This window comes from Leuciscus leuciscus (genome assembly GCF_965113295.1).
Source record: "Leuciscus leuciscus genome assembly, chromosome: 4".
NCBI lineage: Eukaryota > Metazoa > Chordata > Actinopteri > Cypriniformes > Leuciscidae > Leuciscus > Leuciscus leuciscus.
The window spans coordinates 37171970-37198769 of NC_138728.1; the positions used below are offsets into that span (position 1 = coordinate 37171970).

General features: G+C 41.9%; 1 protein-coding gene across 1 annotated transcript; it reads right to left on the reverse strand.

The window, feature by feature from the left end:
• Positions 1 to 7531: 7531 nt before the first annotated feature.
• Positions 7532 to 26348, reverse strand: LOC309497431 (uncharacterized protein). Its single transcript, XM_082167717.1, has 4 exons — positions 25933 to 26348; positions 25704 to 25754; positions 25479 to 25610; positions 7532 to 7820 (listed from the first exon to the last, which is right to left on the reverse strand). The coding sequence occupies exons 1-4, from the start codon at positions 26279 to 26281 to the stop codon at positions 7540 to 7542; spliced, it is 813 nt and encodes a 270-aa protein (XP_082023843.1). The 5' UTR covers positions 26282 to 26348; the 3' UTR covers positions 7532 to 7539.
• Positions 26349 to 26800: the final 452 nt, after the last annotated feature.

Consider the following 26800-nt stretch of genomic DNA (forward strand, 5'->3'; position numbering starts at 1 on the left):
GGCTTTAACGTTTCAAAGCCGCGATGTAGGCTACAGAAAATCACACAAAGCTATAGAAGAAAATGTATAAAAATATTTTGGACCAATAAAACTAAGAAATAACATAAATAACTCCAGAAAGGCCACACTGCAGACAGGATTTGCATTTCACATGCAAATCAAATTAAATCGGCTAAATTACCTGTGCGAGCAGGCCAGCCTACAGCACAACATCGACGCACCGAAAAAATAAACAATTAATTTACTAAATTAAATTAGAACAGAATAAGCCTATACCTTTCTAATAAATAAAAATACACAACGAAATAAATCAGAATCAAGTCACAAGATGAGCAAATGTGAGCAAAATGCCTAAAGTGCAGGGGAACATATATTTAGAACACAAGCCACAAATAGTTAGATTAGATAACCCTGACAGATTAATAAATAAAATTAAAATAAAAAAATTATTAAAATAACGATAGTAGCCAGAATTTTCAACTTTGTCTTTTTAACTGCAGAAACAAATGCTAAACTGGAGAGGCAGTCTTTTTAGCAAAAAATGTTCACAGCATCCAAAAATCAAATTAGAACCGGCTGAAAAGTTTTGAAATCACTTGTACCCTACCTGATCGAGAGAACAAATCCAGTCTTTCACTCTGTCTGTGTCCGTTGGAGTCTTTTCAAATTGTGCGCGCGGATAAAATACATTCTAACGTGAAACCCAGTCTATGCGTGAAACGTGTTAACGTTGGCCGGCAGAAGTGCGATCATGGTTTTCCTGATGCTAAATCCAGCCATGGAGAATATCCTTTCTGATGGTGTACATCCACACTTTAGATTTTCTTATCCCAGACTTTGTTAAAGATTTAAATCTTTGCCGCGAAGACGCTCCTCTGTCGGTCACGGATTGAAAGTGAAACTTAAATCTGTCACGGGGTGTTTGGATTTATTCACGCACGTTAAAAAATATTTATTAAAAGCTTCTTTCTTTGCACATTTTTATATACAGCATTATCATAATAGGCTGAATATTAACGACATAAGAGCTAGTTCTATGTGAAATCAGACATTGAGCGCCCTCATATAGCCAAAGTGGCATGATCCTCGTTTCATAACACCTCTGCGAAGATTTGACCGTGAGATCGGTAGTCGAATCAGGCTCCTCTTATCGAAGCATCGAATCTTCGACTATTCGGGGTCACCCCTAATATTATGAATATAAAAAAATAATTTATATATCATAATTTATATAAATATTATAATTTTTTTAATTTATAAAAAAAAATATATATATATATATTATTGTTTATATGAATATTATAATTATTTGTATTTATAATGAGCGAGGGTGACCAATAGTAACAGATCTGCCAACCAATCACGAGTGATTTTTCTTGTTTAAACCACGTGGGTTCAACCAATAGTGAGTGAGGAAATTCAAGCCTTTCTCTGGCGGGAGCTGCTATTCATATGGTAATTAGAGCCATTCACACCTCCGGCGCGAGCGCTCTGCATACGTCATGGTTCGTTTCCGACAATATTCGGCACAGACGAACGCGACGTTCACAGGCTGTAAATTGTCGTTAACTGCCGAAAATTTGGGAGATTTACGGCCGTTTACGGGGTCGGAAATCCCAATTTTCATGCAGTGTGTCCCACAGCGTCACGCTGATCTCGCCCATCCCATGGAGTAGCAGATTACTACTTCTTTCAGCTCAACGTCCGAGCCTTTGACCGTCACCACTCTGCTTAAGCAACCGTGTACTTGAACCTTCCCACGGACCTCTCTTACCTGCATAAACCAACCACAAAGAAAACGTTACTTTTCTTTTTCAGAGCCCAGGTTGAGCTCTGAAACGCTTTTGCTTTGGAGCGAGAGCCTTCACCTCCGCTACACTCATCCCGGCAGCGAGTGACACAGAAACGGCAGCCTGGTCACCTTCACTTTGGTCGCACGGGAGCATAAGACGTCGTATCCATCTGGATCAGAGAAGCCTACAAGAAACAGGCAAAGTCCCCAATTAAAACCGAGCCCACCAACAATACAGCACAACACACTCCATCTGCGAGGCCGAGCTCTAAAATCAGTTAGGCTACTTAAGCTGCGCCTGACGTTCAGCAGCTTAACTGCGTTGCCGTTCTTTTCGGCCTGACTGAAAGTGGATTGCTTCTCCATCGCAAAAATGACAACTCTGTGGTATTCCTGTCTGGCGCTTTGTAGAACGGCTGTGAAAAAACGAAGAGCTGTTCCTAGATTGCTTTCTCAGTGACACGTCATGGATGAACCCTTCCACCGTGTCCTCACCGTCTTTTTGCACTTTTGCTGGACTGGCCATTCCGCTGCTTTTCCAGATGTCGTCTTCTTCTGGCACTCCAAGATGGTTGTCTTGAACAAATGACAACATGTTAGACCACTCGGACCTATTTATACCTCTGATATGCAAATTAAGCTCAGACTGAGGATTGGCCTGTGCTCAGCATCAAAAGCGGGCACGGCCAACCAGGTGCATTCTACAACACATGACGTAAAAAAATAAAAAATAGATATTAACCCCCTGAGGTCGGCAATCACGCCGGCGTGATCTGCTCGTTTTTTTTTATCAGTGTAAAAGAGACTCATAAATACTCTGTTGACTTTGATTTTCCATAGGAGTTTCATATATCAATCTCTCCTGTTAAGTGTGTATTTTTTTTTTTGTGTATACTCACAATAAAAACAAAGTGTTGTGCTTTTTGCCAAATAAATAAAAATAAACACGAAGCGAGTTCTGCCTTCTCTCTGTCAGTTAAGTCAAACAGTCACACAGGCATGAAGCTTGAATTCTCTTCTTTTAAATGAAGTAATTTTTATAAAAAACAAATATTCTCAGTTTATGCAATCTGTATGAAAAGAGAGAGATGTCAGTCGTTCTCATCTCAGCGAATTATTTTTAATGTGACCCCGCCCACGGAGAGCGCGCGCTATTCAAACGCAATTGACTGAGGCAATCCATGGAAACTGTGAATACCCCCATATCAGCTCGATAAAACACATCAAGCTTATTCAGATCATTGTACTTGTTTACACCGTCTCGCAGCGCTGTGAGGAATAATACTATCGAAATAATAATAATGGAAAATGTACCTCAGAAGTGCTGGTATTTCGAGGACAACGGATCCTGAGCTATGGAATACTGTAGTAAGTTTTTTTTTCATTCTCAAGTGAATCGCGTTTCTGTGTGTGAATGAACGGCAGAGATGTGCGCTGTTTAACACAACTGGCAAAAGACGGTTTAAATTTTAATCGGTTTCTGTGTGTGAATGAAGGTTTTGCTTTTAGCAAACTTAGATTTTGACTACAGGCTCTTAGTACTTTACAGTAAGAAAAGACATTTCCCTTCCCCGGAATTGAATATTTCTTAGAATTAATAAACAATTAACGCTGAGTGTTCACAAGACGAACAGGTGGGTTGATTGTAATATACATTTTACTACATTAAAGCCCATGTTGCAGGTTAGAGTACCCAGTAAGCCAATGTATAGAAAAATAATGTAGGAACTAGATTTAAATATAAACATATACTTATAAAACGCTATTTAGGCTTCTGGAGTTGTTTTTGTGAGAAATTTTTACTTCCGCATTTGAAAATCTCTTAAACCGCCGAACCTGAAGTGACGTAACATGAGGTAGAGCGGTCAAAGTAAATCAACTAGCGAATAGGAAAGCAATGGATCGCAATGACAGCTCGGAAAGGGAATTGTAGCCTAAATGTTTACTCATATGATATATATATAATTCATTTATAATTGATATATAATTATATATTATATGATGATATCATATAATTATGAGCCTGAGATGAAGCCAAGTGAGCAGGACAGGCCAGGGTTAGACAGAACAACGGTGAGTTGTAGTGTGAGGAGAACAGGGCGAGAGAACAGTTAGCTTATAGATGTATTCACGTTAGCCGACGATATGTATAACACTATGCTCAGATCACAATACTGTACAGATTATTATCATCATGTATCAGGCAATAGCAAAGCTAGTACTTAGACCCTTACCTGCATGTGTTGTGTGTGTCAGCAATTAGGAGACAGTTTCCAGAGGAAGAGGGACTTTATAAAGGCTTTGAATTGACCCATTTGGTGATGATGAATAAAAAAATGATCACAATCACAACTGTCTTACTGTATAAAAACTTTATATGTAGAAACAGCCAACACAAACATTAAAGTCGGTTTGTACAGATTGAAAATGAATTATAGAACATAATATATTATATTTTTATTAATAATAATAATAATAATAATAGTGTCGGCTGCAGACTAATAACAAACACATAAATGCATTACATTACAAGTTTATGTAGGATATGTTAATGAATTAAATTAAGACAAGGCACATTTTGTAAAACAGATGTACAGTGATCTCTGACGGATCCGTGAGCGTCATGTTTCCCGCCGGCGGCCGAACCACATGCTGACGGTGGACCGTCACCGGGTGACCCGATGAAGGAGCTGGGACAGTGTGCACATATCGCCGGGATTATAATCATTCGGTCTATAGTGAACGCTACACACTACCGCGTTTTTCAAAGCAGAAGCAGAAGTGAAGTCCCGTCTCTTACCCGGCACAAAACGCACACTGGCACGGAAGATTGCACCGTCCTTTTTCTTATTCGGAAACCTGTGGACTCGATGTCTTGACAGGCCATAATTCACAATCATTTACCACGACGATGATTAATTGAAATACAATAAGCACAGAAAACACACTGAATCATGACCGCTCCAACTGAATACCAACCTACTCTGCACTGAGCGCGAACGCAGAGGCAAACGACTACCTCATGTGACGTCATATGACGCGATGGTGAAAAAAAGCGCTTTTTCAACACGGTCAAGGAAACGGTCACGGTTTCTATTAAATTTGTGCCCTTATATCTTGCAAAACAATTTTTAATCCTGCATTTACTTTTCATATGGTATTTTCATACAAGGTTATATTAATAAAAAATAAATAAAAAAAACCTGCAACATGGGCTTTAAGTTAATTATATTAACTGTTCCAAATATTCATAATCAGTTATAACCAGTTATTATTGATTATTAATATTTCATAGAGCTAATTCATTACAAGAGTGATTGAAAAATATATATATATTTCTCTATATTCATGTTTAACTTTTTTGCACTTTTATTTTTTAAAAGGAAAGAAAATGTGTACATTATTTATTTTTATGCAACTGTAAATGTTTAAATAAAAGAGAATGAATTGTTCTGGACATTGCTTATTTTTGTAATGACATAATTTCTACATGAAACAAATTCTTCTATACCTTTTATTTTCAAATAAAATTGGTAAATGAAAATCATTTGTTCTATAGGCTACAGAAAAGTACTTTTTCCAACAATTTACAACATACATTAAACATATCAAAATCAACATAAACATTTAAATTTACAGTACATAAAATAAGAAAAAATGATGTAGACTTGTATTCAGCTGAGCAGGGAGACCCTGATGGTGCTGCTGGACCGGGATGGGCTGCCACAATAGAGACCCTGGTAAGGCCTTTCTGCTGGTGGGACATCATCTGGGATGGTTTCTAGAGTGTTTGAGTGCATATTTCCACTATCCACTAAGTTGTCTACCAATAGGTTTTTGTCCTTCACATATAAGCTTAATAAAGCCTGAACCTCATTGTCGGTCCATCTGTAGTATTTTTTAACTCCATTATGCAACCCAACAGACTTTTAAAAATAATGTTTGAATGTTGCGTGAACTCAACCAAAGTCCCATCCCCGAAAGTTCCTGAACTTTGAAAAAGTGCTACCTCACAAGCAGGGAACTTCATTTTGACCCTGGTCCCTGCAGTCTAAACACACCAGATACCAACACAAAGTCCCTAGTTCCTGGGGAAAGTTCCTGCGGTGCAAACACGGCTTATCTGAGGCTGTAAATCAATAGTATATGTATTTGTTAACTTATTTTTAAAAAACACATTATATTTTACTTATATTTGATTTATAATAGGCTACTTATATTCATTTTTAGTAGATAAATGCAACTGAGGAAGTTAACACTTTGTCTAGAGCGAATATGAACTCTGCACCGCACTCAACACCCCCCTTTCCACAGCTGAAGAAAATGTACATAGGGTTATTTTATAAGTTAAAATGTATCTGTCATGATCCTGGTCTCTCTTCCTCTTTTCTTTGTCTCCCTCTTGTGGTCACACTCTCACTCGCACACACTATCACACACACACATCCATTCCTCCGCTCATTATCTCTTTCAGCTGATTCCCCTTTCGTTCCCTTCTCACCTGTCCCCTTTTACCTCTTGATTGTTTCTGCCTCTTATTCTCTCTTCCTAACCCTATCCTGTTGTCGGATTATTCTATGACCTCTCGTGAGAAACGTCAGCTCTCAAGTCTTGTCCAGTCCAGTCCAGTCCAGTCCAGTCCAGTCCTGTCCTGTCCTGTCCTGTCTTGTTTGTGGATAGAGAAACCATTAATTCTGCTGTGAGTAATACTGCCATCAGACTGTGAATTATCCAGCTGTGCCTGTTTGCAGAGTACCTGTTCTGTGCCTGTGTTGTGCCGAATTCTGACCCCCGCCAAATTACTACCCCCCTAGTATTGGTAGGTTTAGGATTAGTTGTGGGGGAGGGGTTAGGATTAGGGGTGGGGTTAGGATTAGGCAATCAGGTACTGACTTCAAGAGGGGGGTCATAATTTGGCAGGGAGTTGAAATTCGGCACAACACCTGCTCACTGCTGCTCGCCCTAATCTGCTGTCTCACATCTCCTGACTGGCTGAGTGCTTCTCTGGGTTCCTGCCTCTGTCCTCGTGGAGGTTGATGCTGTTTTTCTTATGTACCAGTCGTCTGGCAGTTTCTGTTCTGGCTCTGATTTAAGCCTGTGATTTGTGTTCTATTATTGAGGACTATTTCCTTTCTTCATTAAAGACTGTTAACTGCATTCCGCCCTGATCTTCCATCATTCTTACCATAACAGTATCAGCATTTGGTAAGACAGCAAAATAAACAAGATTTATGCATTTTGTTTGTCCTGTGTGTCATGTATGACTATTGTGCATCTAACATAATACATAATCTGGTAAATGTGCTGTCCTAATAATAAATAAAACTCTCTTCTTCAAAGTTCTTCAAAGCAAGCATTGTTGGGGAAATATTCATGAAAATATGAGGAAAAGAAAATGCCAATGTTTCTTTATTATCTTATTTATGTAGTATGAAGAGATACAGATCAAGGATCAGTAAAAATTACACTTAAAAGTTATTATTTAACATTTTAGATTTAATACTTTAACAAAACACCTTTGAGACACGTGATATTCAGGGGCCTGTCTCTCTCAGTGCTGAAACTCTTTATTCAAAGTTACATTTATAAACAGCTCAGACTTTTATACAGTAATCTATTGCATATTTCAAAAACACATTGGTCCTCATTAATGCAGATTCATGTCAGTGATACTTCATGATTTCCATCTTAAATCATACACTGAAGGTTCAGAATCCTTATTGGATTCACATCCTGCAAAGCTCCTGTTATCTTAAGGGAAACAGTAGGAAACCACTGAAAGTGTTGTGGTTATTGTAGCTTTCAAATATCCTCGTGCCAGACCAAAGTCTCACAAAGACAACATCTCCAAACTCCAGGATCAACACAACTCCATTCGAGGAGTTAAACCGATCCTTTTCCTGAAGAGCTTCTGCTATAGCCACATGCTCTCCATTCTTAATAATGGCTACAGTTGATTGAGTTCCGCCGTGACCAAATACAGAGACTCTGAACATGTACGCTCCTTTCAGTGGGGCTGTGAAAACACCTAAATCAAATAACAAGAGATACAGAATCAGATGTTTCCTGTATGATCGCTTAAATACCAAACACTAGTAACGTATTTAACTGTGGTTCTGTGAATTCCGGATGACCGCCAGAGGCAGTGCAAAGTACTAGTGGATAATCGCTGTGCCAGCTAGATAGATCGAAAAGAATATAACAACAAAGGGACTCTGGCGGTCATCCGATATTCATTGAACCACAGTTACATACGTAACTAGCATTCTGTTTCATTCCTACTGACTGCTAGAGGCAGTGCAAAGCACTAGTGGATGACACATATCAACACAGACATCAAGGTTGTTCCAGAAGAACAGCAGAGCTCACATCATGGGAAGCAGCCACGTTAACCTTGTAGAACCGCACAAAGGTACATGGAGAAGACCAGGTAGCAGCTTCGCAGACATCCGCTAAGGAAACTACCCGTAAAGTGGCCCAAGACGAAGACACGGCTCTAGTGGGGTAACACCCACTGGTAAGGGTTGATGAGATTTATTATACACCAACTTTATCGCCTCGACAATCCAGCATGATGGTCTCTGTTTGGACAAAGGTGCACCTTTGCGTACCTCACCATAACAGACAATTAACTGATCCTTCTGTCTGAAACAAGCGGTAGACTTAAAGGGCTAGTTCACCCAAAAAATTTAATTCTGTCAGTAATTACTCACCCTCATGTTGTTCCAACCCCGTAAGACTTTCGTTCATCTTCGGAACAAAAATTAAGAAATTTTTGATTAAGGCGAGACACTACAGGTGAATAGGGTAACATTTTAAAATAATAGATATCACCATGAAACTTCCTCAGTTGATTACTTACACAAGTATATAAAAAAATATATATTACAAGTTTTTGAAATTTGTATGTTTAATTATGCAAATTAGGCATTATCTCATTAAATATGCGCGGTTTTGCATATATTTTCGGTAGATAGATCTGAACATATGATAAAGCCAGGTGAAAAATTCTTTTTTCATTTTGTTTACACACAAGATGAAAATAAAAACTCAGAGGGATTTCAGGATATATGCTTTCATTACCTAGGAAATCAAAATATACTGTCCATAGCCTTAAAAAATCGATTTTTTTTAATTAAAATGTCACATAAATCAGGCCAGGAATGATTTATTAACAAATCCCTCTGAAAATATCTTCAGAATACTGCTAAGTGTATAACTGGAAAGTTTGGTGTACACAGGTGCTACATAGGCTGAGATGTTTCTACTGAAGAATGACAAAAAACTGATTTTGAGAAACCGGCATTTAAAGATTTAAATAGGGGAATTTAATACATTTCTATTGGAAAAAATTGCTCAAAAACAGAATAAATTCTCAAGCTCTTAGTAATAATAATATATAATATTACAAGCTCATGAAAACTGATTATTTAATAACATGGCAGACATATAAGGCCTACAACTGCAGTAACTCAATTAATTAACACCACGCTAGACAGTATGGACACAGAACAAGACCAACAGTAGCTGTCACAGCTTTATAAACTCTAATCATCCATTCCAGCACCATATGTAGGTCCCTCTGACATCTCTTGCTGGTGCCTTTTCACTTTCTTGTCTGTGCTCACAAGTTTTCGTTTGCGTTTTGCACTTGCGGACTGAATGGCGTTTGCTTTGGACACCCTAAGCAGGTCTGCCTGCTTGATGGTGTTCACTGTAATAAGTGTGCTCTCCAGCCATAAGTTTGGCATCACATTAAAGGCCTCATTATACTTCTGCGTCGGACCTACGCCGGAGCCTCTACGCTGTAGGCAATGCGTTGGTTTTCATTTATACTTCTGCGTCGTTGTCCGCGTTGACGCGCAATTACACTTGCAGAGGGAGCATGTGAAACCCGAGGGAGCGGTCCTAGCAGACCAATCACAGCGATTGCGTCCGCGTAGAGTTAACGCGTTGTTACATTTTTGGAGAGGTGCACGTCAGGGTACGCCGAAGGGTACGCGCGCTACACACAGCCTACGACGTAGCTACGGCGTGAGTTCGACGCAGAAGTATAAATCAGCCTTAACATTAAGCATAGCTGAGGCACCCTCATTAAAAGAGGAGATGGCCATGCTTGCCGCTAGAGCTGTAATCGGGCCTTAAAAGTTCGGCCCGAAAAGGCCCGAGCCCGACAGAGTTTGGCCCGAGCCCGACAAGTACATTTTGATTGACAGCTTTTTAAAAGCCCGAACCCGTTTACAGCCCGACTGTCCAAAAGGCCGTCTATCAGCAGTGATAAGAGTGTCGGAGAATAGCGCGGACACGCGCTTCACACCGCGAGCCGGCACACGCACCACTCGGCTGAAAAGGGAAAGAAAGAAAAAAAAGAGACTGCGCCGCACGCACACAGCACCTGTCTTTCGTAAAAAAAGGAGTAATTTATACATTTTTTAACATCATTTATTCATGACTAATGGAGGCTAGAGGCCACTTGGAAGTTGGAACAAAGAAATAAAATAAGTCCTCCAGAGACCAGCCTCCATTTCACCTCCTCAAGATCCATTTTCACGCTAATCTAAACACATCACCTGACCGCTCATTTACCACGCAACCCGAAGCGCGAGCCCGAGCCCGGCCCGAGCCTGTGTAAAATAATAGAAATTAAGACCGAACCCGACCAAACCCGTCGGGTCCCGGCAAAGATCTTCAGCTCTACTTGCCGCTGCCTCGACCCTGTTCTTGCCCACAAAAACAGTTTTTGGGCAGCGAGCCCATATCACTGAATTAAGGCACTCGTTTGCATTTTGCATGCCACCATGCTGCATTCTTTGCAGCAAACTGTCGCTTGACATGCGGTGATAGATGGGGAGAAGTTTCTGGCCCACCTCATGGGATAGGTAATTTGCAGCATGTCGAGTGTGGCTTTCAGGGGTCTCATCCTTTGTCTTCTGCCCTCCGATACCAACACCAAGATGGATTGCACCTAGTATGCAATGGTGTTTCGTCTGTTAACATGCAGTGGAGAAGGCCTGCCCATATCTCTGCTTTCATTGTATCCAGTGAACCCTGGTTATTCAAAATTGCCCCCCTGTAATAATTTTGCAGTGTTTTGCATTTCTTTGCGGTCAGTTTCCCCAAACCCTTGCCTCCCAATTTGCGCTCGGCACTACATTTTCTGATTTATCCATTCTAAATCCATTCGCTTGTGAGCATGGTTAATGCATTCCAGCTTTACAATCTCATGCCCAGGGTATGGGTTCAGTGACAGTACTTCCTTAAAAGCAGAGCTATCCCCATCTGAGAGCATCTCAGTGTACCGCAGCTGGTGGCGACTGACTTATCTACCCCACATCCTCTTTACTGCCTCCTGCTCCATTGCCTTACTAGACCCTGTGAAATTATTGGCACAGTCAGTGTGCGTCTCCCTCCAGCTGTCAAATTCCTCCACAGTAATCTTCCCCTCATTCTTGGCACTTTGCTTTAGGACACAAGCATGACAGTAAGAGGATAATACCTCAAAGTCAATGACCAGTCCTGTTAGAATATCAATGCAAATGCCAATGCCATAATGGGAAGTGAAGCCTCTTTTTTGCCAGGTGCTATCAAAAGAGACACCAATGTTAATTTCAGCATCCTCCCTCAGCAACTCTGCTAACTCTGGATCAACATCTGCATAGGCCTGCCGGATCTGCTCCCTAGTCTTGTGCAGTGACTCCAATCCTCTCTCAATTTCCACCACTAAAATAAAAATGCATGTTGTGTCAAGAACTGTTCCTTTTTTGTTGAGTTTATTGAAACGGTACACTTGAGTGGCAAAAACCCAATTTCTTTTGGAAAGAACCAGGGAGTAGACCATGCAGTTATAGCAGCCAATTGGACAAGCTAAAATAAAATAAAATTACTATAAAGAATAAGGCCATCCTATAATGTTATACTATTACAACAGATCCATAATTGTGCGTGCGTGTGATGCAGCCTACTGTTAATGTGTGTGTGTGTGTGTGTGTGTGTGCGTGTCTCTCTCTCTCTCTCTCTCTCTCTCTCTCTCTCTCTCTCTCTCATTTTATTCTACTGTTACGAATCCATCTTTGTTCCATCCATGAAAATATGTTCACTGTTACACCAACACTATGATAAATGTAACAGGTCATTAGACCTCCAAAATCAACATCCCTGTCCCATCCCTGTTTCCAAAGCCTACCTGTCACTCTCTTGTCATGCCTCTGGTATGTTTTCAGGTGAAGGGAAGGGATCCCCAACACCTTGCTGACCTTCCTCAGTGCAGCATATCCCATCCCTAATTCATGTGCCAAAAGCACCATGCGGACATTCACGTCAAAAGCGACATCACCTCTCGTCTCGCTATGCAGCCGTGTGGATGTGTAGACGCTTCGCCTATACCCACTCTCTCCTTTGCAATTACTACACTCTAGAAGCAGACTGCTACAAAATCCATGGTTCACTGGATCAATGTTAATAATTAGATCTGATGCAGCACAATTAGGGCACAAGAGATCACTTATTAATTCATTCAGACGTGCGACATGCATAATCAGCCACTGCTGTGTCGCACAGTCAGCGGCACTGTCATTAAACCCCCCTAACGACAGCTTACGGTCAGATGTGCCGCTTCCTGATGGTTTTTCAGCTTATACATCCGATTGTTTTCCCTTCACACAACTTGCAAAGCGCAATTGCTGCTTTTTTTTCCTTGAAAGTTGCGGTTTTACCGGCATTTTTGGAGGTCCCGCGCTGAGGTAAACACAGTGTCAGAGTATGCCACGTGATGCGTCTGAGCGAATCACGTTAGCAGAAACCAGCTGTAGCCAATGAGATTTCGTCATTAGCTTTAAACCCCCCTTTGTTACTGATAGAAAGGAAATACCCATATTTGGGTTACATAGCATTGTGCAGGAGACTCAGAGCTTTACAGCGATGCCGGTCATGACAGACTTCAGTGAACAGACGGATCTCAGCATGTCGCGTTGGAATGCTTACTTCTTGGTAAATTTGGGAGAAACTTACTGCCGCAAGTCAACAAAATGTAATAAAATAAACATCTTAATGTATATTTTCAACGTTTTCTTTATAGCAGCTTGAAAGAACACATATTGAAGGAGTAAACTAGGCCAAAATCTCAAAACTGACCACTGCATGGAAAATCGATTTTTTTGCCTGCCGTGTCTCGCCTTAAAGGTACAATATGTAAGAATTTTGCATTAAAATATCCCATAATCTCAAGGCCAGTGTTATATATTTTGTTAAGTTGATTACTTACAATATCCCAAATGTTTCCAACTATTTTTAAATCGTGAGAAAATTGCGATTTTAACCAAGGAAACGGGGCGTTAGAGCAGGGGGGAGCTGGGAGTTGCCAGTCAATTGCGTCATATCCGCGTTACCCTTGGTTTCCGCTCGTACTGCGTGGAGTCCTGGACAAATGCGGAAGTTGTAGTTGTAGCGTCTATCAAGCAACAAACATTAGCTTGTTTCTTGCAGTCGTTATGGAACATAATTATTCTTTACCGATTGCAGCTGGTTCTGTCGACAAAGCATGCTTAATTTTATATTTTCCAAATGTAGCATTCGGTAATAGTTATGTTTATGTAAAGGAAGTATTATTGCTTTAGATTTGTGTTTAGTTTATTGACATTGTTTATCACGTCTGGTGTTTATGGCCATGTAAATAAATATAGCATGTGTTATACATAAAGATTAATCAGTATTTTGGCAAATGATGTGGGTATGTTCGAATGTAGTTTTACAACAATTGTTTAGAACACGTAAAACTGCGAAGCGTTATCACAACAATGAATTCGACATACAGTAACATCTATGATAACCAATTTAGTATTAAACCTTACTTTTCTTGCGGTTAATTCATTTTAATGAAATAAAAGTGTGATGAGGTTCAAGAGTCAGGAAGGAAGAAGACAGGGGTCGGCGTGACTGGGACTTTATTAAAATAAAACAAAACAAACAAAAGTCGCACACAACGCGCATTCACCGTGGCAACCGCGACGGCACAAAACAGTTAAAAAATGAGAGCTCAGATCCACCGGTTTTCTTTCTCTGCGTCCAATTCTCTCTCGTTCCAGCGCGCGGCTTATAAGCGGTCTCTCCACGCGGATCACTGCAATAAGACACAGGTGTTCGTCATTTGCACTTGACCTACTTGCGGGACGCTCGTCTCTTCTCTCTCCCATTACAGACCGCGCTGAACCACGCCCCCCTCGCCACAAAAAGCATGTCATTATAAAAATAAAACTTAACCTCATCCATGAACATGATTTTTTGATTCCCGTCTGACTGATTTACATCCACAGTGGAGTTTAAAACGACAGTTCCCATCATTCCACGCTCCTTCACATCGTCATCAAGCTACGCCGTTGTTGTTGTTTGGAATGTAGCGCCCTCTAGCGGCAAAAAATTATTGCATATTGTACCTTTAAATCTTGGCCTCTAGAGCTGTCTCACTCCTCCATAGGATTCTATGTTATTGAAACTTGCCGGCCCAGAAAGTAAGTAAAGACAATGTTTAAAATAGTCCAAGTGACTACAGTGGCTCAACCATAAGTTTATCAAGCGACAAGAATACTTTTTAAAAACAAAACAAAAATAACGACTTTATTCAACTATTAATTTTCTTCTGTGTGGGCCTCTGACGTGAGTTCACGTAGTGTGACAGAGCAGCGCAACGTCAGAACGTAGGCTCCCTATTGGCCAGCATCACACATGACCAGCATCGGCCAATAGAGAGCCTATGTTCTGACGTTGCGCTGCTATGTTACTAACTTTCTGGGCAAGTTTCAATAACATAGAAGCCTATGGAGGAGTGAGACGGCTCTCAGATTTAATAAAAAAATTATCTTAATTTGTGTTCCGAAGATGAACGAAAGTTTTCAGAATCAGAATCAGAATGAGCTTTATTCGCCAAGTGTGCACAAACACACAAGGAATTTTTTGTGGTTTTTACAGGAGCTCTTGGTACATACATACATATATGACATTAGAACAGGCATTTAAATGAGAACATAAATAAATAGAATAAACAATAATAATAGTTATAGTATACATCTGAAACAGTTATGTACAGATTTGTGCATTGTGTGTACAGCTCTATAAATAAAATTTGTATATGTATTTACACAAAAAAACCTCTTGCTTCTCTCTCAAGTACTGAATGAATTATACAGCAGGTGTTAATTGCTGTTTTAGCTGTTTAAGCTGGAGATAGCATGGGGGAAAAAACTGTTTTTGTGCCTAGATGTTCTAGTGCGCAGAGATCTGTAACGTCTGCCTGACGGCAGAAGTGCAAACAGGTTTTGGCCGGGGTGGGAGGGGTCTGTGATGATGTTCCCTGCCCGTTTCTTCACTCTGGCATTGTACAAGTCCTGAAGGTTGGGGAGGTGTACACCAATGATCCTTTCAGCTGTCCTAACAGTCCGTTGTAGTCTTCTTATATCTGATTTGCTGGCTGACCCAAACCAGACAGTTATAGAAGTGCACAGAACCGACTCAATAACAGCTGAGTAAAACTGAGTCATCTGCGCTTGTGGTAGGTTGAACTTTTTCAGTTGACGAAGGAAGTACAACCTCTGTTGGGCCTTTTTGACAATGGAGTCAATGTGATTGTCCCACTTCAGGTCCTGAGAGATGGTAGTGCCCAGGAACCTGAATGACTCCACTGCTGTCACAGTGCTGTCCATGATGGTGAGAGGGGGGAGTGCAGGGGGGTTTCTCCTAAAGTCCACTATCATCTCCACAGTTTTGAGCGTGTTCAGCTCCAGGTTGTTATGACTGCACCAGACAGCCAGCTGTTCAACCTCTTGTCTGTAAGCAGACTCGTCACCGTCCTGGATGAGGCCAATGACTGTGGTGTCGTCTGCAAACTTCAGGAGCTTGACGGAGGAGTCTTTGGAGGTACAGTCATTTGTGTAGAGGGAGAAAAGCAGTGGGGAGAGAACGCACCCTTGGGGGGCACCAGTGCTGATGGTAAGGGTCCGAGATGTGACTTTTCCCAGCCTCACTAGCTGCTGCCGGCCTGTCAGGAAGCTGATGATCCACTGACAGATGGAGGAGGGCACAGAGAGCTGGGTTAGTTTATTCAGGAGGGTATCCGGGACGATGGTGTTGAAAGCGGAGCTGAAGTCCACAAACAGGATCCTTGCATAAGTCCCTGGTTTGTCCAGATGTTGGAGGATGTAGTGCAGTCCCATGTTGACTGCATCATCCACAGACATGTTTGCTCGATAAGCAAACTGCAGGGGGTCCAGCAAGGGTCCAGTGAGGTCCTTCAGGTAGGCCAGCACCAGTCTCTCAAATGACTTCATGACCACAGATGTCAAAGCAACAGGTCTGTAATCGTTAAGTCCAGAGATTTTAGGTTTCTTGGGTACCGGGATGATGGTGGAGTGTTTGAAGCAGGAGGGGACTTCACACAGCTCCAGTGATCTGTTGAAAATCAGTGTGAAGATGGATGACAGCTGGACAGCGCAGGCTTTGAGACAGGCTGGTGAGACACCGTCTGGGCCTTTGGCTTTCCTTATCTTCTGTTTCCTGAAGACTCTGCATATATCCTCCTCACTGATCTGAGGTGCAGGCTGAGAAGCAGTATGGGGGAGGGAGGGGGGTGTTGATGGTTGTGTGTAGAGACGGTCAGAGCGGGTGTGGGGTGTGAGAGCAGGCTTTTCAAATCTACTGTAAAATACATTGAGATCGTCGGCCAGTCGTTGATTCTCAACAGTGTTGGGGGATGGTGTTTTGTAGCTGGTGATGGCTTTCAGGCCTTTCCACACTGATGCAGGGTCGTTAGCTGAAAACTGGCTTTTCAGCTTTTCAGAGAAGCTCCTCTTAGCTTCTCTGATCTCCTTTGTCAGTGTGTATTTGGCCTGTTTGTACAAGGCTCTGTCCCCACTCCTGTAGGCATCCTCTTTGGCCTGACGAAGATGTTTTAGTTTTGCAGTGAACCATGGCTTATCGTTGTTATATGTTAAAAAAGTCCTAGTGGGGACACACATGTCCTCACAGAAGCTGATGTAAGATGTCACAGTGTCAGTGAGCTCATCCAGATCAGTGGCTGCAGCCTCAAAAACACTCCAATCAGTGCAGTCAAAACAACCTTGTAAGACCTGCTCTGTTTCGCTGGTCCATCTCTTTACAGTTCTTACAACTGCCTTAGCAGATTTAAGTTTCTGCTTGTAGGCTGGGAGAAGATGAACCAAACAATGATCAGAGAGTCCCAAAGCTGCTCTGGGGACAGAGTGGTATGCGTCCTTTAAAGCAGTGTAGCAATGGTCCAGTATGTTACTGTCCCTGGTGGGGCAGGTGATGTGCTGTCTGAATTTAGGCAGTTCACGGGTGAGATTAGCTTTATTAAAATCGCCGAGAATGATAGTGAAAGAGTCCGGGTAACTTTGCTCTGTTTGTGTGATCTGATCAGCCAGCTGTTGCAATGCCGCGCTCACACACGCGTCAGGGGGGATGTACACACTCGCCAGAATAAATGAGGAAAACTCCCGCGGCGAATAAAAAGGCTTACAGTTAATGAAGAGAGCTTCCAAATTAGGGCAGCACATCTTCGTCAACACTGTCACATCTGAACACCAGCCTTCGTTGATATAAAAACATAATCCACCGCCTCTCGTTTTCCCAGTTAACTCGGCGACGCGATCCGCTCTGAACAGCTGGAAGCCCGTTAGATTTAGCGCACTGTCCGGTATGGAACCGTTCAGCCATGTTTCTGTGAAGCAAAGAGCAGCCGAGTTTGAAAAGTCCTTGTTTGTGCGGGTGAGAAGTAGTAGTTCGTCTGTTTTATTTGCTAGAGAACGGAGATTTGCCAAGTGAATGCTCGGCAGCGGAGTCCTGAATCCGCGCTGTCGAAACTTCACGAGCGCGCCCGCGCGTTTCCCTCGTTTGCGTCTTTTGAAGCGCTTGTACAGGATCGCAGCTCCGCCAACTAGGATGTCTAATAAAATGTCGGAATGCTCAAAAGTCGGCAAAATGTCGTTTGGTGTGTTGTTCCTGATGTCTAGGAGTTCGTTCCTAGTTAAACTGACGGGGAAAAGGTTACATAAAACAGGACAAACAAACAAAAACAGTAAAAGTACTGAGGAGCTCAAAACCGAAGCAGCCATCCGCGGCGCCATTTTGGATCAAATCTTACGGGGGTTTGAACAACATGAGGGTGAGTAATTAGTGATAGAATTTTCATTTTTGGGTGAACTAACCCTTTAACATAGCACTTTAAAGATTGTAGAGGACACAGAAAATGAAACCTCCCCTATCTGTGTCTGAGTGATTGAAAGGTGGCTAAAAGCAGCCAGATTAATACACAAATTGTGGCAACAAAACTTTAGGGAGAAAAGCTGGATTAGGCCAAAGAATCCTCTGGTAACCAGCGTAAACACAGTTCACTCATTGACAAGGCATGAAGTTCACCAAAACGTTTAGTGGAAGCAACGGCCAACAAAAAAGACACTTTTAAGGACAGCCACTTAATATCTGCAACAGCCAATGGCTCAAATGGTGGTGTACAAAGGGACTCTAGAACAAGTGGTAAGTCCCACACAGAAAAAAAAGAGTAGAACGAACAGGCTTTAAACACCTCGCTCCCTTCAGAAAACTACAAACAAACTTAAAACATACTGTACATAAACTTTTAAAGTGGAGGCCGCCCTGTTGTCATCAAATAGATGCTGCTAGAAATTCAATACTATCGGCACAGTACAATGAACTGGGTCAATTCCTTGATCCCCGCACCAAGAAGAAAATATCCTCCAACAAGCAGCATAAAGCTGTTGTGTTGAAGGAGCCCTACCATTGCCGATTGTGTTCACTACTGCTGCTTCACAATCCATTAACTGTGATCTGGACCCAAGGGCACAACCCAGAGCTGAAGACAAGTTTGATCTGGCTGCCAAACACGGCCATGCATCTGAGAAAGAAGGTCCCGTCTGATGAGAAGCTATGGTTCACCTTGTAACAGACTCAGAAGGAGAGGAAACCATAGCCTGGCTGGTCATTGAGATGCCACTAAAAGCACCCTGTGCTTGTATAGGAATATATGGTGTAATGTTCCCCACAGAAGTGGAAATGGAGGGAATTCATACAACAGGGAACTCGGCCACTCGTGGGCTAATGCATCCTGTCCCAATGGGCTGGATGTCTCGGCTCTTGCGAACCACCAGTGGCAATGAGTGGTCATTTCCGATGCAAACAGGTCGACTTCTGCCTTGCCAAACCGTTGCCAAATCAACTGTACTACAGTGAAGTCTCCATTCCCCTGGGAGCAGTAGATCCCTTGACAGAGCATCCGCCACTTGATTGTCCAATCCCGGGAAATGAAATGGCCTTAATGAAGCCAGCCATTGATTCAAATGAAAGACTGTTGACGTGTTGTTGGACCGGACAAGCACATGATGACCCATCAGGTTTGGTAAGAAGTGTTGTAGAGCTTAGTAAACTGCCTTCAACTCCAGGACGTTGATATGTTCTAAGGCCTCCCTGGGTGACCAGTGACCACCAATACCCCTCTGGTTCCAAGTTGCCCCCCATCCTGTTAGTGAAGCATCGGTCGTGATCACTTCCCAATGGGAGGACACCACCCCTAGTGGCACTCCTGCTCTCAGAAATGTTACTCTTTTCCAGGGTTTCAGTGAACGGACACAGGCAGGTCACTGAATCTAGCCCTAAGCTGTTGCTCCACCTCTGAAGAGGCATGAGGTGAAGCAAGCCCAAGGGGATCAAGTCAAGTCAAGTCATCTTCATTTATATAGCGCTTTTAACAATGTAGATTGTTCCAAAGCAGCTTTACATTGATTAGGAAATTAAAGTAACAGAGATTGTTTTGGCTTTACAGCAAATCTAGAATAAAGTTATTATCCAGCTAAAGTGAGTTTTAGATTGATTCACTTCCATTGCAACGATCATTAGTTATTAACTTAGGGGCGGCTAACACAACACCGTTTTAACAGAAAACTCTGAAGTTCTTTCTGCGCAAACTTCAAAAACGCGAACCAGTGAGAACGCCGATGGCAGTCTATATGTTTTAATATATGTGCGCAGGCATGTAGTCCTTCCCTACAAATCAACCCTCAACAAACTACTTGTCTGGCCTTAAAATTATAATACAGAATTTGTATCGCTTCCGCGTAGACACGCGAACCGGAATTATTCCGACAACGCTTTATCTGTAGAGAGGTAAAGGCAGGCCTTCACAGGGGAGAGACTAGTTGACACTTCAGGACTGTGCTGTCGTCGCGTCCAGGCGCAGGTCCTTCATCCGATCTGGATACAGCAGACTGCGGTTAACCTCAGGATAAACAGAGAGACTAATATTAGCGTAGACACCATTCTTCTTATGATGTAACAAGTACATCAGGATTTATGGGAAGTGTTCCCGGTTCCGGCTGACCTAATCTATCCAGCCTAACATTGAATTATAGAAGTCTATAATGTGTTATTTGTATGCTAGGTCAAAGAGATGTGTTTTTAGTCTAGCTTTGAACTGACAGAGTGTGTCTGCTTCCCGGACAATGTTAGGAAGACTGTTCCAAAGTTTTGGTGCTAAATATGAAAAGGATCTACTGCCAGCAGTCGATTTTTTTGATATTCTAGGTATTATCAACTGGCCTGAATTTTGAGATTATAATAGACGTGAAGGACTATAATGCGTTAAGAGCTCGCTCAAGTACTGCGGTGCCAAACCATTTAGTGCTTTGTAAGTAATCAGCAATATTTAAAAATGTATACAATGTTTAATAGGCAGCCAATGCAGTGTTGACAGAACCGGGGTAATATGGTCATACTTCCTGGTTCTGGTAAGAACTCGAGCTGCTGCGTTTTGAACTAGCTGTAGTTTGTTTATTAAGCGGGCAGGGGAACCACCCATAATAGCATTACAATAATCTAGCCTTGATGTCATGAACGCATGGACTAATTGTTCCGCATTTGTCAATGAGAGCATATGGCGTCATTTAGATATATTTTTAAGATGGAAAAATCCGGTTTTACAGATACTAGACACGTGACTTTCAAATGAAAGATTGGTATTAAAGAGCACACCCAGGTACATAACAGACGACGAAGACTTAACAGAGCAGCCATCAAGTGTTAGAGAGTATTCTAGATTATTACGTGAGGAAGTTTTTTGTCCAATAATTAGAATCTTCCAATTATTTGTCCAATAATTTTATCCCCTGACCGAAACGAGTCAGTAACTGACAAATATTGTTTGTCTGCGCGTGAAACAATGTGGCAGACATTGTGATTGAATTGTTATTCCTATAAAGGTTATGGTCTGTTCTGGGACCAGATGACTGTTTGTGTCATTCACAGTAAGACAACCTCTGGATATGCTCCAGCACAATCTTGGTGTTGTGTAACGCATGTCGTCTTGTTGGGGCACAAAGCAGCCAATCGTCTAAGTAGGGCCGAATTCTCATGCCCTTGGACCAAAGAGGAGGCCGCACTCATGCCTCTTGTAAAAACACGAGGAGCCAGAGATAGACCGAATGGTTGGACTCTGAACTGATAGGCTTGATTCTGAAAGCTGAATCTTAGGAACCTCCTGTGGTGGGGAGCAATTGGAACATGGAAGTAAGTGTCCTTCAAGATCAAGTCCACACAAACATGAATCATTCTCCTTTCGTCACAGATCGAAGAACGTCGACTGCGTAACATTTGGAAAGGAAAAGACTTTAAGAACACATTTAGCCGTCTCAGGTCCAGAACTGGATAAAAACCGCCATCTTCCTTTGGAACAAGGAAGTATGTGGAATAAAACCTGTCCCTCTGACTGAGGGGAAGAACTTTTTCTATGGCTCCTTTCAGTAACAGTGAATTAATTTTTAAGGAAAGGGCCATTGAAATGGTTACATTTTTGACAACTGTCGGAAAGATTCCTGAAACCTTGTGAGGCCGGCGTCAGAATTGCAGAGTGTATCCCCTTCTCAAAGTCGCCAGTTTCCCAGTAATGTACAGTAGATGCTGCACAGTGGAACGACCAACCGCCGGCCCCGTAGCTTAAGGATTTTTGGCCTGTGCCTTTAGGACCTATGGGGGGTGCTGACGTGGTCTCACCTGCTGGTGACGGTGAAAAGGGCGGCGTCCCTGGGCCTCCTCAGCCCCTCTATGTCGCTGTCGGGCCTGAAGCTGAGAAGCGTTCTGCTGTCGCACTCGATGCTCTGAGCCCTGATAGCGTGGGTGAGCCGGAGCTAGTGGCACCCTAAAAGGTGGTGCTCATGGAACCTGAGTCAGTTGTCATGTGGCTTCTGATAACTTCATTCTCTTCTCCAATACCTCAGAAACATTGGGGCCAAAAGGATGCCCTGGTACAATTGGCAGTTCTCTGTGTCTTCTTATAATCTTCAGGTTACCTTGCCTGAGCAAGCCATTACTGGCGCTGGGCTGTTAGAAGGGTCGCTGAAAGTGTCCCAAGTTCCCGAGTCACATGACCAATAGTCAACAGAGCCGTCTGTAAGAACTGCTATGTAGAAGCGTCAACGCTCGCTGACTCTAATGTGTTATTGCAGGCAAGAAGCAGCTGGCAGATAGTATTCTCTGCTAAAGTCTAGAAAGTGTCAGTCAGTACGTCCACATTCTGGACTCGGGCAGACGCGGGCGCAATGGAAAAGTCGCAAAGTGTTTACTTATATTTGTGTGTGTGTGTGTGTGTGTGTTTGAGGCGCGCGCGCCCGATCGAACATTGGAAACATGAAAACATACTCCGTCATTTAGTTTATACAGGACATCATTCAAACTGCAAAGTGTTTAAGTTACTGTTAATTAAAATTTTAAGGAAAACAAATATATTAATCTGAAATGTAGCAAATTAATTTTCAATTCATTCAGGTCAGAGTCCTGCACGGGTCCGATTTAGTAAATCCGCACCTGCCCGTACCCGCACAGCTTAAAACCGCATCCGACCCATTTTCCGACAGCAGCACTAATTAAAATCTGCACCCGACCCGACCCGCTTAAAATAGAACCGACACCCGACCCGACCCGCACCCGAAATAAAATCAGTTTAGACTATCACATTATAGACACACTTACAAAAATGTTTATTGCCAGGTCATACAGAAGTTATTACATGACAATTAACACAAGGACAACTTCAGCCGAAGCTGTCAAAAGGCCGGTACATGAAGAACATGGCAAACGTTACCACAAAACTGAGTAGCCTTATAACATTTTACCAATCGAACAGACGTGGCTACAACACTGCCACACAATTTCGTCTAGCCTACATTTGACAATTTGGGGTTCAAACACGCCCTGCACACCACACATACTAAGTGTTAAATTTGAAAAATACTGTTCGATAGAACTGCTAGGTTTGTTACCACTGTTATCTGCGTGCTTCCTCGGCGATGAAGTCCCACTCCGCGCGGTTATGATGAATTTTTAAAAGTGAAAGTAGCCTAGGTAACGTTATAGATTCCTGGGAGGGCGTGGCGCGTGGGCACAACTGATGTGGATTTTAAATTATTTTATCAACTTGAAATACAGGCAATATTTTTGTAGATGTGTTCCTAAAAATACGCATATATTTTTACGTTTGCATGTGATTGTTTTAAACCCGTGTTTCCCCCGTGTCCGACCCGACCTGCACCCGTATCCGACACAGTTGGATATTTTTCACCCGTTTGAGCAAAATTCGAGTCACCCGTCAGTTACCCGCGGGTACCCGAACCCGTGCAGGACTCTAATTCAGGTACAATTACCAAACATATCTCAAGGTCTTTTTGTCTTTTTATTAATTTAATTAATAAACTAATTATATAAAACTATTGTCAGTGCTCTACAAATAAACTGGTTCTATGCGTTTACTTTATTAATAAAACTTATTTTAAAAAATACAAGGCTTAAAGCTGGGGTAGGTAAGAATGGTCTAAAACAGTGGTTCCCAAACCTGTCCTGGAGGACCACCAACACTGCACGTTTTCTTTTTCTCCCTAGTCAAACACACCTGATTCAACTCATCAGCTCATTAACCCATGTGATAATGAGCTGATGAGTTGAATCAGGTGTGTTTGACTAGGGAGAAAAAGAAAACGTGCAGTGTTGGTGGTCCTCCAGGACAGGTTTGGGAACCACTGGTCTAAAAAACTTATTTTTCAAATTTGTTTAAACTTTATGTATATATCAATACATAATTAAAATGTAAGTATTCTGAAAAAGAAAGTATAAAAATCGAGTGTATGTAGACCTCTAACGACTGTTTTAAAGACAGCTCATTATTTCCATTCAGTCCACCCTCTCCCTTCTGGGGTCCTTCCAAAGCCACGCCCCCAAAACACATGAACGCGCGACTCCGACAGCTGAGCTGGAAGACGCATTACCTGAGACGAGCGGAGAAGAAGGAGCGCAGTGCATGTAGCATCATGTCAGAATCACATGTAATAAAAATATCTAACTTTATCATTATGAATAATCGCTAACGAGCTAGTTATAACTATAAGGCAAAGCTAAAAACAGGTTGCATTGATACACGTTTTTCCATTTCCATTAGTTGCACTGTGATGAAGATGAATTTCGTGTAAGATTCATAACATATAACGTTAGGCCTACTAGCTGTTAAACATGAATTTTGTTATGTAAAGTTCCCCCCACAGCGGAGCCTGCCGTGAACGCGCAGGCTAGTAAACATGCAGGGTCACCGATTGTTGCTTTGCACAGTGCGTGACATTTTATCTGTATGTTATGCGGCTAGAGTTTTAACACTGAGTCAATGGGCTCCGACGGGCTTGTTTATCGTCATCTGTCTTTTTCCGTTTACCTGTCTTTGTTGTATGAGCAGGTACCACTCGAGAAATTGGCAGTTTTGGTTGTTTGTCCACCATTAGCACAGCTGCTCGGCACACTGGCAATCTTGATTTTGAATGACGGTACGCGCTGTGCAAGAGAGGGGCGATCAGCGCGTACGCGAACTTGATTGACACTGCTAAGACACTCCTCCTGGCTCTGAAGGCATCTGATTGGTTCTTTACATTCGCACCGAATGGCAGTGATTGGTCAGAGTTTTTACTGTCCTGCAGCTGCTACAGAGGTCTGATTGGTTTCATTCCTTTTTCTAGTATAAAAAAAAGTGTTTCTGAACAGGATTACCTACTATAGCTTTAAGCTATTTATTTTCCTTTGGTGGTACAGCCTGAGACATGCACAAGCCTTCTGCATTTTTGTTTTGCTTTTCCCTCCATTGTACCGAACTCGTACCGAACCGTGATGTCTGAACCGAGGTATGAACCGAACCGTGACTTTTGTGTACCGTTCCACCCCTAATATATATATAGCATTATAAGTTTGCAGTGAAACGCTACCTAAGCGCGGTCGAAACCAACCACCGTATAGTACTGTGAAGCACAGGGTATCGCTGACACAACAAACAAATATAATCGTATGCACTCACGTAATGATGAAAAATAATTTATAGTGTCCGATTGATAGTGTAGAGTGCGCTGTCACAGCTTGGGAGGGCGAATCCATGCAACTTAAGTAAGCTGCACAGGACAGCGTGAAAACAACTGACATATCAAAAGTGAGAAAGCAAAAGAGGCTGGGCACCGAGTTGCTGTGGTTTATATCCTTGCGTTTCGGTCTGCTTCATGACGTAACTTTGTTGTTATATTCTTCTTAATCTATCTAGCTGGAGTAGAATGGTTTTCATTATGAGTTTATGACTCATTTCATTAATAATTACCTGTAATTGGGTTGTAGGCGTTCCCTATGTTTGTGAAGACTTTCTTGTAGGTTAGTGTGATTTCAGTGGTAAAAGGACCAATATATTCGCAGCCAGATTGCATCAATCCAGCGGAAAAAGCTATCTCTCTGTCTGTTGTTGAAAAACATAAGAAATATTGTGATATATTACTCTATTACACTGATAATGTATACACTGAATTTAACATCATTCAAGCAGTTTCACCTCTATTTTCCTTTCTCAACTCCACTTGACCCAGAGTAAGATTTGATATTTCTGTGAAGGAATAATGATTCAGTTAAATGACATTTACACTGCTTATTTGAATAGATATATAACATAATTTACACAGTATACACTCAACTTTACACAAAAATGTACACTATGCAATGTATTGCATTGGTGTTTTACTTTGAGGATCATTAATAAAAAAGTGAATGTTTTGGTGAGGTACCATCATTTTTCTTCTTCAGCTCTTCCAGGATAAACGTCTGTTGCGTCTCTAAAGCTCTGATGTTTTCTTTCTGCTCTGTAACGGTGGCGGTCAGTTCTCTGATGTTTGCTTTCTGCTCTGTAACGGTGGCGGTCAGTTCTCTGATGTTCACTTTCTGCTCTGTAACTGTGGCGGTCAGTTCTCTCAGTGCTGCGTGGATGTCAGTGAAGAACAGATGATAGTTTTGTTGGCTGTCAGTTGAAGCTTCATCTCTCAAAGTGTTTGTTTGAGGTGGATTCTGTCGTCCGTCCTCAGATCTGATCTCATTCTCATTGAGTCCTCCATCTACCTGCTGCTGTACTAAACCCATGTTTCTTCACTGATGTTTGTTTCCAGCTCTTGCTCTGTCATCCTCACAGCCTCTCATGTTCCTTTTATAGTGTCCTGATTTACAGTCTTTTGTACTTTGTCTATATTGCTTCAGATTAAAAAAAAGTAGTTCAAGTTAATTGTTAATCATAATCAAAGGGATGTTCCGGGTTCAGTAGATGTTTATCTCTATTCACTACATTTGTGACACTATGATGATCTCAACAGAAAATAAATCTGATTCATCTCTCTCCCTTTAAAAATATGGTTTCACTTTATTTTGATGGTCCCTTTAACACATTCTGTTGACTATGAGTAACGTTGCACCTGCATGTCTACTAACTCTCATTAGAGTGTTAGTAGAGTATTAATAGACTGGTAGGGTTAGGGTTAGAATAAGTTGACGTAGTTGCAAAGTTACTTATAGTCAGTATAATATCTTTTGGAGGACCATCACAATAAAGTGTTAGCAGATATTAAGCAGACAGTCTACTAATACTCTAATGAGAGTTAATTGTCA

Bases quoted from the DNA above. Each gene is read 5' to 3' on its own strand.
- LOC309497431 (XM_082167717.1), bottom strand. From the start codon at position 26,281: ATGGGTTTAGTACAGCAGCAGGTAGATGGAGGACTCAATGAGAATGAG. The intron at 25,611-25,703 runs GTGAAACTGCTT...TTTCAACAACAG, and splicing joins GTTGAGAAAGGAAAATAGAG to ACAGAGAGATAGCTTTTTCC. The intron at 7,821-25,478 runs GTAATTATTAAT...TATTTGATTTAG, and splicing joins CGCCTACAACCCAATTACAG to GTGTTTTCACAGCCCCACTG.